General features: G+C 38.9%; 1 protein-coding gene across 1 annotated transcript in view; it reads right to left on the minus strand.

The window, feature by feature from the left end:
* The window catches only part of APBB1IP (amyloid beta precursor protein binding family B member 1 interacting protein), a 109226-nt gene that overhangs the window by 64940 nt on the left and 28254 nt on the right, over positions 1–16032 (minus strand). The window contains exon 2 of the mRNA XM_079106500.1: positions 2821–2892. Within this exon, the coding sequence (XP_078962626.1) occupies positions 2821–2892 (72 nt within the window). The remainder of the gene's footprint in view (positions 1–2820; positions 2893–16032) is intronic.

Genomic DNA, 16032 nt, shown 5'->3' on the forward strand with positions numbered 1-16032 from the left:
AGGTCTTTGATCCACTTTGAGTTAAGTGTTGGGCAGGGTGAGAGGTAGAGGTTAAATTTCATTCCAAATGAATTTCATGACTGCTTTTTCTATTTCTATGAAGAATGTCAATGGAATTATAATAGGAATTGCATTAAATCTGTATAGTGCTTGTGGTCGTATGGACATTTTTTTGGGGGTGGGGGATACCAGGGATTGAACTCAGGGGCACTCAACCACTGAGCCACATCCCCAGCCCTATTTTTTGTATTTAATTTAGAGACAGTGAGCTGAGTTGCTTAGGCACCTCGCTTTTGCTGAGGCTCGCTTTGAACTCGAGATCCTCCTGTTTCAGCCTCCCGAGCTGCTGGGATTACAGGTGTGCACCACTGCATCCGGCAGTATGGCCATTTTGACAATATTAATTCTGCCTATCCAAGAACATGGGGGATCTTTCCATCTTCTAAGGTCTTTAATTTCTTTCCTTAGTGTTCTGCAGTTTTCATTGTAGAGTTCTTTCACCTCTTTTGTTAGATTGTTTCCTGAGCATTTTATTTATTTATTTATTTTTTTTTGAGAAAATCGTGAATGGGATAGTTTTCCTAATTTCTCTTTCAGCGGATTCATCATTGGTGTATAGGAACAAATTGATTTATGGGTGTTAATTTTGTATCTTGCTACTCTGTTGAATTGATTTATAAGTTCTACAAGTTTTCTGGTGGAATGTTTTGGGTCTTTTAAACATAGGTTCATGCCACCAGCAAACAGAGATAGTTTGCTTTTTTTCTTTTCCTATTCATATCCCTTTAGTTTCTTTCTTTTGCCTAATTGTTCTTACTAGGGTTTCAAGGATTGTGGTGAGTAGAAGTGGTGAAAGAAGGCATCACTGTCTTGTTCCAGTGTTTAGAAGGAACTCTTTCAGTTTTTCCCCAATTAGAACAACACTGGCCTTGGGTTAATGTATGCAGCTTTTACAATGTTGAGGTATGTTCCCACTATCCCTAGTTTTTCTAGTGTTCTAAATGGGAATGGATGATGTATTTTCTGTATTTTGCTTTTTCTGCATCTATTGAGATAATCATGTGGTTCTTGTCTTTAAGTCTTTTTATGTCCCACTCTTGAATTATAGTAATAATTATCCACCATGGTTCCATGAAAACCCCAGACTGCCCGATCAAGGGCAGTCACTCCTCTCCCTCGCTGTAGAAGTGAGTGAATGAACAGAGAAAGGTCATAAATGTCCACTCACACTCTCCCCCTCGTGGGAGGAAAAATAAAGTCCTCCTCTGCAGAAATATGGCGCGCGTCCTAACTCATCTTTTAACCAGGACCCTTTCACTGATGCCTAGGGCCTCACATTTTGTCTCTTCTTTTATAGAATGAAAACTTTCATGAATTTTATTAGCAATGTAAAGTAGATATAACTAATTTTTTTTCAAAAAAGTCTTTGAAAACATTGATGGTTCATTTATTTTGTAGAAAACTCAAGATCTCTGTCTTCTTCAGGAATATTGGGTTATTTTTATTTTGATATATTGTTATGACCTGAGTGTCCTCTGAATCAGAGAAGCATTTATGAGAACATTTCAAGACACTCTAAAGCTCACCAGACTTTGTGTCCTGGGTCAGTGGCCTTTGGGTCTGTGGCTGCTGGGCTCCGGTTGACCTGACAGTGGGGGGACCTCTGAGTCAATCTGGTCTTGATGACCCCACTTTTCTCAGACCTGGAGCCTATGGCTGAATGTTCTTCATGTCCTTTGAGGGAACCAAATTCTGACAGTCCACTCAGGGGACCACAATTACTCCCACTTAGTCCTTTACAATGTAGCATTCTCTCAAAGGTGAAAAACATCTTTACAAAAGATGATGTCATGTTCTCAGCTAGTCTTAATAAAGTTAACCACAGGAGAAACTACTAGGTGGTGATGGTGGTCATAGGGGAAAAATTCCTCCATTGAACACAATAAGCATTAAAATTTCCATAACAGACTGCATGAGACTATATGTATGTATGTGACCAACATACTAAATTACTAACTCAGAATGATAGAATCAGGAAAAGGTTTTATCCCCCCCCCACCACTGTCACAGTTATATCAAGAATATGTAATACAGAATATTGTCAGTCTCCAGGTTTATTTTTTTTTTTTATTTTTTTAGTTGTCAATGGACCTTTATTTTCCTTATTTATTTATATGTGTTTCTGAGGATCAAACCCAGTGCCCCACACATGCTAGGCAAGTGCTCTACCACTGAGCCACAACCTCAGACCCTCCAGATTTATTTTCTTATTTTTTTGCAGTGCTGGGGATTTGAACCCAGGGCCTTATGCTTGTGAGGACAGCACTCTACCAACTGAGCTATATCCCCAGCCCCCTTCCAGGTTTATTTTTAAAGACATCACTCTTGTCATATAAAAATCAAATTCTATAATTCCATTTCCCTCCTCCTTCAGGCAAATGGATGAAATTGGAGAATATCATGCTAAGTGAGATAAGCCAATCTCAAAAAGCCAAAGGACGAATGATATCGCTAATAAGTGGATGATGACACATAATGAGGGGAGGGAAGGGTTAGTGTTAGGGTTAGAGTTAGGGTTAGGGAGGGGGGCAAGTATGGAGGAAGGAAGGACTGTGTAGAGGGAAGAGAGGGGTGGGAGGGGTGGGGGGAAGGGAAAAAATAACAGAATGAATCAAACAACATTACTCTATGTAAATTTATGATTACACAAATGGTATGCCTTTACGCCATGTACAAACAGAGAAACAACATGTATCCCATTTGTTTACAATAAAAAAAATACATTATATATAAAAAAAAAAAAAAAGAATGGCGGTTTACCTGGGTCAGAAGATCCATCTCTCCCAGCAAAGTGCTGAACATTTGGTCTATATCTTCATTTGAGTCACCCATCTGAGAAAGGGAGAAACCCACATGTTAACAGTCTCATAAAAGCTTATCTTGGGATCATCACCATGTCATGTCACCTTTCTTCAAATGTCCGATCCATGGCAGGAAAGACGGAAGAGAACTGTACTGAGAGGAAAGTCCGTGTTACCCTGAAGTCCATGCTTGACTGTGATCCAATCTGCATGGTCCAAGATTGAGCCAGACCTTGAGAATTGCCTCAAAGTGAAAACAGAACTTTGCTTTTATAGACTAAACTAATCTCCTTGGAGCCAAGTGGCCAAAGTAGACATCATTCTGGAATTCATGTCACCATATGACACCTAGTCATAATGGAGAAAGCTTCAAAGCTTGGGTATGAGAAATGTAGAGCTTCACCTGCATTTAAAAACTTACATGAAAATCATATGTCAAGAGTGATCAAACACATTTACCATGTGATTCCCTGCTTTACAAAGATATCTCTGAAATAGAAGCTTTTGTCACATTTATTTGGGAACACTGGATTTTTTAGAGAACTAGAAAGGCCACACAGTCAATGACAAAAACACTATTTTTAAAAAATGTTATAACCTCTCATTGCCTAAACCAACTGAAGCAATTATCCCAGAGAGGAAAGTGTTTTTTAAAGTAGTGGCCCGATGCCTTGGGGGGTGTAACCAGCTACTCTCTTTCTTGACATTTTTGGCAAGACTGGGATGAGAAATCAGGAAACAGGACTAGCCTTCTTACTGCTGTTTATTAGCTGTGTGTAGTTCGAAAAAGGGAATCAACTGCTTCATCTGTCAAATGAGGAATTTGTCAAATCATTTGTAAGAGTCCCTAAATTCTCTAAAACACTGTAAGATGAATGCCAATTGTAGTTCAAACTAAGGGATCTGGCAGGGATGGAGGATTAGCCTATATTACAGATGGCCCACCATGTCTATGGGTTCAACCAAACACAGCTCAAAAATATTCAAAATTTTTTTTCTGTACTGAACTTGTACAGATACTTTTCTTGTTATGATTTCCTGAACAATACAATATAACAACTATAGTTCCACACCACATAACAACACATGATTTCTTTGGTCAAGAACAGACTGCCTATAACACCAAGGTCCTGTGATCGTATTGCTTGGTGAAGTTGTGACCATCTTTGTATGATATGATGTTCTCATGACAATGAAATTGTTAAAGACACATTTCTCAGAACTTACCCCTATTGGTAAGGGACGTGTGACTGTATTTTCATGATATATATATAATTTAGGTAATATATGTAATCTAGAGATGATTTAAAGTATAGAGGAGGAGGCATATAGATTGTATACAAATTTAAGAGAATTGAGTATCCTTGGATTTGAGTATCCCGCCACAGATGTTTAGGGATGACTGTATTTAAGCCAAATGAATGATACAATGATTATCATGTACTCACTGTTCAGCTTTAACAATTATCAACTCATGACTTACCTTTTTAGTTTAAACATGTCTATCTTCCCCCAATAGATTATTTTGAGACAAATATTATTTTTTCATAAATAGTACATAGCTCTATTGATACCATAACCAAAATATTACTATATCTATAGAGGTGTGTGTGTTTAAAATAAATTATCCACTGAAAAAGGTTCAGTCACAGCAGATTTATTCTTCCAATAAATCATTCTAAAAACTTATAGTTCAGCCTTGTTATGATTTAAAAAGAAGATACCCCTCATAAGTTCATATGTGAGATAATGCAAAGATTTTCAGAGGTGAAATGATTAGATTATGAGAGTCTACCTATCAGGGGATTAAGCCACTGATAGGGATTAACTGAGCCATAACCGTAGGCAGTAGGCAGGTAGGGTGTGACTGGAGAAAGTAGGTCACTGGGGGTATGCCTTTGGGGTTTAGATTTTGTCCTTGGTGAGCGGATCTTTCTCTGCTTTGTGGTCCTGAGTTACTTTCCTCTGTCATACCCTTTGGGCACAATGTTTCACCTCATTTTGGGCTGACAGCCATGGCTGATCATGGACTGAATCTTTGAAACTGTGAGCCAAAATAAACTTTTCCTCCTTTAAGTTGTTCTTGTCAGGTGTTTTGGTCCCAGTGAGGCAAAGCTGACTAAACAACCCTCTCACAAGACTTCAAACCGATACTTCAGCTGTACCACATTTTCAATTTTAATAGCACTAACCAATTAGAGCTTCTCTCTCTCTTAATACAATATTTATATGGAAAGCCTTTGTCCCACTGACTCTGCTTTCTTCAAAATGACACAAATGATTTTTTAAATATCCCAATATTTGAAAGCAAAGTGATGCCATGATGATGATGATGGTGATGATGATAAAACTAATCTAGCACTAACATGTTCTGAGAACATTTCCATAATCTAGAGCTGATATCAAAACATTTAGGCCGAGTACAGCACTGACACACAGCCATGAGAAGAGATGAGGCTATAAAGACCATCTGAATGAAGCAGTGTAGATATCCACCTGCAGGGTGAGTGCTTAATTATCCCACTTTACCCTTGACAGTAATTTTGGATTTATCACACAGAGAATCTGACATAATGACCTCTCCTTGCTAAATTTTCCTATCATATATTTTCTTCTTTCCCAATTTTAAGAAGGAAAAGTGATATTCTCCCTCTCTTGTGAAACACAAAAGCTGCCCTGAGCTACAGTTACTGAATATATTCAATAGCAATTTCAAGTTTTAAGTTTGTGTGACGGGCTGACAGATCTGGTTCCATGAGAATGTTACAGGTCAGACTATGAAGGAATTGACTAAACAGACTCCATTTTGCTCTGAGACTCCATGTTATGTAGGAAACAAGTTTCTCCCATGGGAACACCCCGCCTCTGTACCCATCATTAGTTACTTGGTGTGACGTGTTTAACAAGATAAAATGACAGTTCCTATGTAATGAAAAATTGCTCTCTTTTGATCTCTATTGCTCCTAACCAGTGTACCATGTAGCAGTAATTGTGTGGTTGTTAGTAACCATTCTTTAGTTTATACCTAGGTGACCCACTCCCCACTTCCCCCTCTGTCGATGATCTCATGATGTTAATGTGTAATTTCGAATCATAGCAACAGACACTTATGATTGATGTGATTTTTGGTATAAGAACCTCTACAACCCTGTGGTAGGGACTGTTTCCCAATAGCCATTTTTGGGGCATTGTGTGAGACAGTCAGCCGGCCGGCTTAATAAAGACTCTCAAATTTGGACTTCTCAGTGGTGATTGGTCTGTTCTTATGTTGTGCCCCATAACAGTTTGCATGTCGTATATTAAAGGAGGCACATTTGACTTGCTATGAGATAATTTTCTGGATCACCCTATCCGGCTTCCAGTGGAGGAGGCATCTTGTAGAAGCATCGGAAGGGAAAACTGAGTTGGCCAGGAGGGACCAGTGCACTTAGAACAGAGAGACATGTGAATCCAAGGAAGCCACTAGGTAAATGCTCTGAATCAGACCACATAAGGTAGGCAGGTGAGCACCAGGTACAGAAGTGACAAGGAAGGCATAGTTCTAAGTCTATGTGGGCAGGTCTAAGAGTCAAGGAGATAAAAAAATAAAATAAAAAATGACTGGGGATGTAGCTCAGTGGTAAAATGCCCTGGGTTCAATCCCCAGTATCACACAAAAACAGAAAGCTGGTAATAAGGATCCTGCTGTTGATGGGGTGTTCTCCTAAACCATGAAACTTGGAAAAGCATTAAAATGATGAAGAATAAAATCTTGGAAGGAAATGCGACAATCACGAGTCAGAAAAGCCCACTGAGCCCTCAGACTTTAGCTTCTCAGCCTATACACACCACTGATATACAGTGGGCCAGGGACACACCAGAGTGAATCACCACCCAAGACAGAAATAACTCAAAACAGCAGCACATCCTCGTGGCTTCTCCTGAAACTGCCCCTACATTCATCTGTAAAAGTACTCCCCTCTGCCCTTTCATTCCTTTCCCTCAGAGTCCGCTATTGAATTATTAGAAGGTTCACATCAAAACTGTGCTGTAAATCTAGAGTCATAATGAAATATGCTTCTGAATGAGTCGCAGTTCAAAAGACATTTCACTTAAAGGCTATTTTTAACATAAATTTGTATTAATCGGTAAATTCAATCATCTTACAGGATTGTTCTCCTTGCATTCCTCATTTTTGGAATAAACAAACAAGGTTTCAAACAGGTATTATGTATATATACATATATATATATACACACGCACACACACACACACAGACATAAATATATATATACACACTTAAATATATATATATACACGCACATAAATATATATAAATACATATTATATTTGTGTGTGTATTCATATTCTCTCTTTCTCACACACACACACACACACACACACACACACACACACACTGAGAAAGCAGGGCTGTGCATGTTAATATGTGTGGTATTTTCCAAAGGTCAAGCGAAAGAGAGAGAACACCCAGCCCTGAGAGCCAAAAGTGTTACTGGGGTCATTGTGGGGTGGGGAGCCCTAGTGAGGCAACTTATTGCAAAACAAATCCTGTCGACTGGGTGGAGTCAAAATCCTTTCATGGGTATGTCATTTTTGAGTTCATTTTGTGTTTTGGGGAGAACAACAAATTGCTGATTGAAGGAGAATTGGAATAGTACTTTACCAGATAGATTTTGTTGTTCTCCTCTTTGGGGAGAGGTGATGGGTGGGATGGGAGAAGCTGTGTATCCAGGCCAAGCCCTGCCTTGCACTCCCTGAACAAGGAAATTTCCCCTAATGCTCAATGTTTCCCAAAGTCTCAAGTTTCTAGGCCTCAAACAGTTTCTCTTGTCCACCTCAATAAAGTTTGAAAATACATACTTTAGAAACCCACAGGTTGGAGGTGTCGCTTAGTGGTAAAGGGCTTGCCTGTCATGAAGGGGGCCCTGGGTCGAATTCCCAGCATGACACACAAAAACAAAATCTATCCTAAGTATTCTGACATATATATTTGATGGAACACCTGTATATGTGAACCTCACATAGTTAATTAGGTTTGGAGGCAGGTTTCATTCTCTTTTAGTTTAGCAACCCCAGCCATGATTCTGGACCAAGATCAGGGTAGCCCTTATCCTACCTGTCAGAGTAGCTGGCCTAAAAGCAGCCAGTTCTACGTCCCACTGGCATTTCCAACCAAGTAAGTCCAACTCAATAATCCCTTCCTCTCCATGCTTCGCCCACATGCCCTGACTTGGTTAACGATCATTCATCACTCATTCGTCTGATTTAGAAACTTTAGTATAGTTCTTTCTTTGCTCTTCCCATATTTTTTTTTTTTCCATCCTGTGAGTCAGGAAATCCTGTTGATTTTTCCTGTGGAGGGCTTCTCCTTTATTTTCCCTGTCAGTCTTAGATGAGACCTTCGTCAGCTCCTTCAGCCTCTCTGACACCACATCAATTCTCACCACCACCACCCCGGCTGCAAACTTCAAATATGAATGTGAACCGGTCCCTCTCCTGTTTGCAAACCCTCCATGGCTGACTGTGAGGAAGTGGAGAGAACTCAGGTGCTCACATGTCTTTCAAAGTCCTTCATAATTTGCTTAAATCTACTTTTCAACTCCAGTCATTTGGGGCCACTGATATATATATATATATATATATATTTTTTTTTTTTTTTTTTCATTCTCTGTTTAAAACCTTTGCATCCTTGAATATGCTATTCCCTTAATGTAATATCCTCTGTGCATGTTTCCTTCATAAATGCTGCTTTATCAATCAAAATTCAGCTTTTATGTCAAGACTTCAACAGTGTCTTCATATCCAGTAGTGAGAGACATTTGCTATCCATTGCTCCTAGCAAACTTATGAGTGAATCCTGGCCCCAGAAACCACCTCAATAAGGTATTGAACCTCCTTTAACCTGAGTTTCAGAGTGTTTATCTGTAAAGTGAGAGAATAATGCATCATTCATAGGACTTTTGTATCATTTATATGAAAGAGCATATGGTGCTTGGCATAAGTACTCGATCATAGCCTTTACCATGTGGAATCATGCTAATTTTGTTACTGTGTTAGAATCTCTTATAAAACTGAGAAATGTTATTATGTAAGGATCAGATCTTGTTGATCTTTGTTTTAAAAAATGCTTTGTTGAAAGCTCAGAGAGATTAAGTAACTTCCCAGATGAATGGTAAGAACTGGGGCCAGAGCCCAGGTCACAAACTGCATGGAGATGCTTTCCAAGGCTCCACTGGCCATATTCTGCACACGGTTCCTGTTGTATTGCATCAGATATGATGGCCAGTCCCTAGAGCCCTCCAAATGTCACATTTCCTGTCACCACAGGGCAAGTACTAGAGATTGAACTCAGGCCTCACACCTCAGGCAAGTGCTCTACCACTGAGCAATCTCTCCAGCCCTGTTTATTTTTTATTTTGAGACAGGATCTCACTAAATTGCCTAGGCTGACCTTCAACGTGTGATCCTCCTGTCTCAGCCTTCCCAGTGGGAGGCTGTCACTGCACCTGGCTTCAGAAAGTGTCCCTCTAAGCTGCCTTCACAGCTCTAGGTTTGTGAAACTTCACTCACTCTATCAACATTATTTTTCTTTATCTGGTGCTTTCCGAGTGACATTTATGAGATACATTTTTGTTGGGAAACACAAAAGTTTCATTGGGGTTACATCTATTCAGGTCCGAATTGGTTTTCAAACTGAAAGTTTTAGTTGTTTTGAGAAAAATTCTAATCGCCACCATGCAACACAAGTGGCATTACCGGTGGCTTTCCTTTTCCATACCATTCTGATGTCAATTAATACTTCAAGTGATAAATTAATGAACCATTATTTAATAAATAGAAACAACTCATGTTTTCTTAGTTGTTCCTTTATTCCAATCATATATTTAATTAATTTTAACTCCATAAACATAGTTTAGTTGTGCCATAATAGACCAGATTGTCTGTGTCACATTAATAAATATAATATGGAATACATTTATGTGGGTTTTTCTATTTACATAAAATTATATGTAATATATGCATTGGGTTTCAAAGTAGAGAATAAATTTGGGGCATGTGTATTTGGTGGTTTTTCATGTGCTTATATAAATTTGCTAATCTGTAAGAACAATAATGAAGACACAAAAATGAATACACACATAAGCATGTTCAAGTACTGCTGTGTTATATATGTAATGATTTCTGGCTATGAACTGAATTATGAGCACAATAGTATTAGATGAAGGGTTTGAAACTAAAATATTTTTGTAAAAACATTTAATATATTAAATAAAATATCTGATAAATTTTCATGTAAGAAGAATTTTTTCATAAAACAGAAATCACTTAAAAAGATGAAGTACTTTTCATTTTGATTTTCTTAAAAAAAAAAGTGGTCCTAACTTCAGCAAACACTCAAAAGCTTGGTAAGATTTTGTTTTCTCTTGTGATTGCCAAATTTTGGCTTTATAGAAATGATGTATCTAGCGGCAGCAAGCACCAACATAACAAATAAATGTTATTTACATTTTTATAATGAAGCTTATCTCAAAAATCCCACTTTATCCATAACACCAGATTAAGATATCACAAACCCAGGGGTGGTGTCAGCTCATCTGAATGGTGGCAAAGCTCATCTTTTTAGCTGTGCCTGTAGTTAGGTATAGCTTTTTCTTGGATTGAGTTATGTACAACAATAATAAGATGAAAATTTTAGAACAGTAAGAATTAAAAGACAAAATACTTGTGAGTAGGAGTTTTTAAATAAAAGCATGGGGGATGTGGATTATAAATATGACTTGGCAATCACAAGTCACAAAGAAACACAGGCAGGTTAGATTAGTCATATATATATATTCACATACATATATGTGAATATATATATATTATATATATGTGTATATATATATACACACACACACACACACATACATATATATATTTTTTGGTACTCCCCAGTACTTCGTATTTTATTTAGAGACAGGGTCTCAATGAGTTGCTTAGTGCCTTGATGTTGCTGAGGCTGACTTTGAACTCCCGATCATCCTGAGCTGCTGGGATTAATATTTTCTTAGGGCAGTTGCTATCTATCTGCAGAGAAGCCCCCACTCTGTTGATTGTGTGCATGGCTGTGGGTTGAGGGGAAAGGAACTAGACATTCCCTCTACCCACCTGATGTTGATGACAATGACAGTTAGTGAGTATTAGCTGTTCTCATTCTCTGCCAGGCCCTGTCCTGCTACTATACATGAACTGACTGATTAAAGCTGTCCTCATTCCCTGAGCAGAACATTTAAATTCCACGTTGTACGGATGAGAAACCCAGGCACCCAGAGGTTAAGTAGCTTGACCAAACCCTGTAAGACTTCCTGTATGGGTTTTCCATAACTGTACATCTCCTTGTCAATATGACAAGCATTAAGTATCAAGACTTTATCTATATACTGTCTTTCCATTGTGACTATGGCTAAAGAAAAATCATTGCATCCTAGCATTGAGACTCTAATTATTTATAGGTGAGCAGTGTTCTGAGTCTACAAGTAGCTCACCAGAGCCAAAATATAATTAGAATTAATGAGAAATAAGGTTAAAAAATCTGAGACTCTCTGTATCAATTTACTTTGATTTAAAAATTACTTTTGTTTTAAAAAATCTAGATAGTAATATTTTTTTCAAGTAAAAAATATCAACACATTACAACAACAGATTGCACAGAGGAGAAAAACCTTTAAAGAATATGCTCACGAAAGGGATCATACTTGTATGGAATATAATACTGTAGAACCCAGACAATCAAATGCTGAAATGTTCTGAAATTGCTAGGGTAAAAAGTAATTGGAAAATAATTTAAAATATTGAATTTTCTCTGATTCCTTCAGTGTAGCATTTTTTTCAAAATGCAATGAAAGCACTTTATCAAGAGGAAGTGGTTGACAGAATAAGCTGGTTAAGGTCGTTGCAATGTTTGGGGGTGGAGGCAGGGGAAGCCTGGGTTCTGTGCAACATAAAACAGGAAATAGAAGTATCTCTATCTCTAAAATTACACATAACATCGAATTAATTCACTGATAAAGAACTAAGATGAAAAAATCACTTGGGCCTTCTCAACCAGCTTTTCCCATTTCTGAGATCAGTGAAGATCTTAACAAATAGGTTACCAAGTGGTTACTGAGTTAATAGGACAATCACAATGGACATAGATGATCAATACAGCATAACACAACAATCAGTCACAAAGGAAATTAGTATGGACATTGCAGCTACGCATATGTGTAGCTATGTAAAAGGATATGCAAGACAACAGACTTCTTTTACAAGTGATATTGTCATGGCAGAAGTTAGAAAAAAAGTAAAAGAAAAAGTAAAAAGCAAAAGCAAAAGAGTCATCATGAAATGACATGATTGCTTTCAGTAATTTAAAAAACGCTGAGGTGATGCTGAAAATCTTAGAATTTGGTATGGGGTAAACGCGCGCGCGCGCACGCGAGCTGAACTATCACATTTTTCTAAAGGATGACTTTTAGATGTACCTATTTCCCAAATGCTTTGATTTTGCCTGAATGCAAGGTGGGGGGAGGGGTAGAGTGGGGCACTGTGCTAAGTCAAGCTTCCGGGTTGGTAGGAAGTAGATGACTCAATAAGACCTGGAAATAGTGGTGCAAGCCTGTAATCTCAGCTACTTGGGAGACTGAGGCAGGAGGCTTGCAAGTTCCAGGATGGCCTGGGCAACTTAGCAAGACCCTGTCTCACATGGAAAGGGCTGGAGGAGGTGTAGGTCAGAGGTAGAGCCCTTGCCTAGGATGCACGGAGGCCCTGGGTTCAACTCCCGGTTACAAGGGGGGGAGGGGAAGACCCAGTAATGTTCTAACACAGCTCAGAAGTAAGACAGCATGTGATACATGAGGTCAGGTCATAAGAACACAATCTTCTCATATCCTTCAGGGTGGCTTTTCTCTTTCTCTGGGAGACAAGTTGTAGACCAGTTTCACTTGGATAAACAGAGGCCTCCTCACATTGAAATTTTTCTTAAGTTCCCTTTTTATTCTATTTTGTCTCTATAAGGAAAGGGGAACCATTTTTGTATTCAGGATCAACTATGACATAAAACCAAACTGAAAACATAATTTAGGGTTTCCTGAAGAAACAAAATAGAAAATATTCCATTCACATACTTTAAATGAACTCTATAGACATTAATTTTCATGAACAAAGCTCCTGTGAATAATTAAGTGTATTCATTGTCCCCTGCTTGTCTATTTTCTTTTGAATCTACTCCACCTTTTGTCCCTACTATGTCGCAAAACTGTTTGGATCAATGGTTAATTCTTAGTCAGCATTTCACATACCATTTAACAATACGGATTGCTCCCTCCATATCCAGGGGTCCCACATCCTCAGATTCAACCAACTGCAGCTCAAAAATGTTTGGTTAAAAAATCAAGTCTGTACTGAATGTGTACAGACTGCTTTTTCTTGTCATTATTCCCTAAACAACATAACAATTATTTACATAGCATTTACATTGTATTAGGTATTATAAATAATCTAGAGATGATTTAAAATACACAGGAGGATGTATGTAGGTTATATGCAAATACTGTACCATTTTATACAAGAGCCTTGAGCACCCTCAGTTTTTTATTCCATGGGTGCCCTGGAACCTACCCTCCATGAATACTTTCTGTACTTTGTTCAGTTGGCTTTCCTGACAGATTTCTTTCCTGCTTTCCCTCCTAACAGAGCCAATTTACCTTGAAGGTAATAAAGTTTAAATTTCAGGTCTCCTTATATGCAGATTCCTTTTGAGACTGAGTTTCTTCTTTGACATCCAACAGCAGCATGAAATACTGCTCTTCTGTTGGGAGATCAGCCTGGTAGTGTTCCAGGGTTTAGGATGGGGCCAGGGAGCTACCAGTACTACCTCTACATCCCCTGGATTCTAGAATGATGAATCTCATGGACATCGACTTTCTCTGATTCCAAGGAGAAGATCTGAAGGAGATCCTACATGGGGTCACCTTGAGACAGGCTTTGCGACACTTTATATGACTCCTGGGACCTGCCTAGCAGCTGGGATGGGGTGTATTTTGGCTGTGTGGTCCTGGCTGAGCTGACTAGCGGCTGTCTGGCCTATAAGCCATCGGTGCCAGGCCAGGTTTAGTGAGAGCAAAGGCTGTGGTTCTTTGAAGTCTTGCCCGAGGAAGAAACCACAGAGGAAGTTACAGATGAGGCCTCACCATGGAGAGATGCCAGGCTAAGGAAACTTCTCTTCTAAACTATAAATCATAAAAACTAATTTTGAGCAACCATGCTGGAGGAATGACTAAATTACCTCTTACCTCTACAGAAAATTGTATTTCAAATTCATTCACATAGGAAAGAATGTATAGCTAAAAAAAAAAAAAAAAAAAAAAATGTAGAAAACATGTTAGTTCTCAAGTAATACAATTAAGAACGTTGCCTTTATAGATATTTATGGTATTTGTTGGTTTTAAAAAATTCATCATGTGTTCTGATTTTCTATTTAAAAAAATATTTTCAGTGATAGATGGAAACAATACCTTTATTTTGTTTGTTTATTTTTAATGTGGTGCTGAGGATTGAACCCAGTGCCTCAACATGCTAGGCAGGCCCTTTACCACTGAGCCACAACCCCGTGGTCCCATGATTTCCTTTCTTGCTCTAAATATTTTATTTACTTTTTGGGGGAATTTGAGGACGGAACCCAGGGCCTCATGCATGCTAAGCACATGCTCTACCACTGAGCTACGCCCCCTGTCTCTAAATATTTAATTTTGTTCTTAATTTTTTGTTCATAATTTTGTATTCTTTTTCCAAAAGAGAGTTTCCTCAAATTGGGTAGGATTTGGACCCTGCAGGTCCTGGCTGTTCCTGCCAACCTTGCCAGCCTCTGCTTTCAGCCTCCTTCGTCAGGTCCTCCTCATTCCCTCTGTCCCCCTCGTTTCTTTTCTGGCCTCTACACTGGAGCCCTAGGTGGTCTCGTGCTGACTCATGACTTTACATACCAGACACTTGCTGCCAGCTCCCCAGGTGTATCATTAGCATGAACATCTGCTTCATCTGTCCAACTATTTACTCTTCACCACCCTGGCTCCCCCCCAACCTTTGCCTCATGGATTTTACTCCTTTAACACTCTGCTCACATGGTCCTCCCCACTGTTCCTTGAACACTGCAAGCATGCACTCTGCAAATGCTCTGCTCTCTGCCTGGAACACCTGTTCCCCATGTACCTGAAGAGCAGCTTTCTCTCTGCCTTCAGGAGGTGCTTACATGATCCTTCCCCGATCTCGTTCAAAATCAGTTCTTTCCCCGCATCCATCTCTACCCTCCCCTGTTTATCTCCTCTTCCCACTTATCAACTAGACTACAAGCCTCATGAGGGCAGGGATCTGGCTGCCTTTGTTTACTGTTGTATTCCCAGAAAACAGAACAGTGTAGATAACAATGTAGATATGTGATAGGCACTGAGTGAATATTTGTTAAATGAATTGATAAATTAAAACATTAAAATGTAATACATTCACTTAGGGTCCAAGAGGGCAGGGGTCAAGGCTGCCTTATTCACCTTTGTGATTCCATGGTGAAATGCAGTGCCTACCTTGGTCATGGAAGACTTTCAAAAGTATCTGCTGATATCTGCTGAATAAGGTGACAAGGGAGAGAAGTAGAGAAGGAATGAAGAGAGAGAGAGAGAGAGATTTAAAAACAGAGAATGGTTTACAACCATCATGGTTGGTGGCAGTAATAAGGAATGGATGTTAATACCATTGGGTGGAAGACGCTGGAGAACATGATGTTCATTCTGTGCATTTCATCCACTCTGTTATAGAGTCAAGCTATAGGATTGGTAGAAAGTGAGATGGCCAAATAAGACCCCAAATGCTCAACAGACTCTGAAGTAAAACTGTACAAAACACAATACTTACCACTTATCAGGGAAATATTTTAAATGAAAAAGTCTGGTAGACACAACTTAATGAAATGATCAAACTCAGGGTCACTACCAGTGGGACAATATGACATCATGTGCTCCTGATGCACCTGATGTCCAGGGCCAGGCAGCACCTCTAGAAGACTCTGCCAGTTCCAGTCAAGAGGGATGCAGAGGAAAAATTCAAATGGAAGGACATTCTTAAACAACAACAACAACAACAACAACAACAACAACTG

The sequence above is a fragment of the Sciurus vulgaris genome, assembly GCF_902686455.1.
Source record: "Sciurus vulgaris genome assembly, chromosome: 12".
NCBI classification, from domain to species: Eukaryota; Metazoa; Chordata; class Mammalia; order Rodentia; family Sciuridae; genus Sciurus; species Sciurus vulgaris.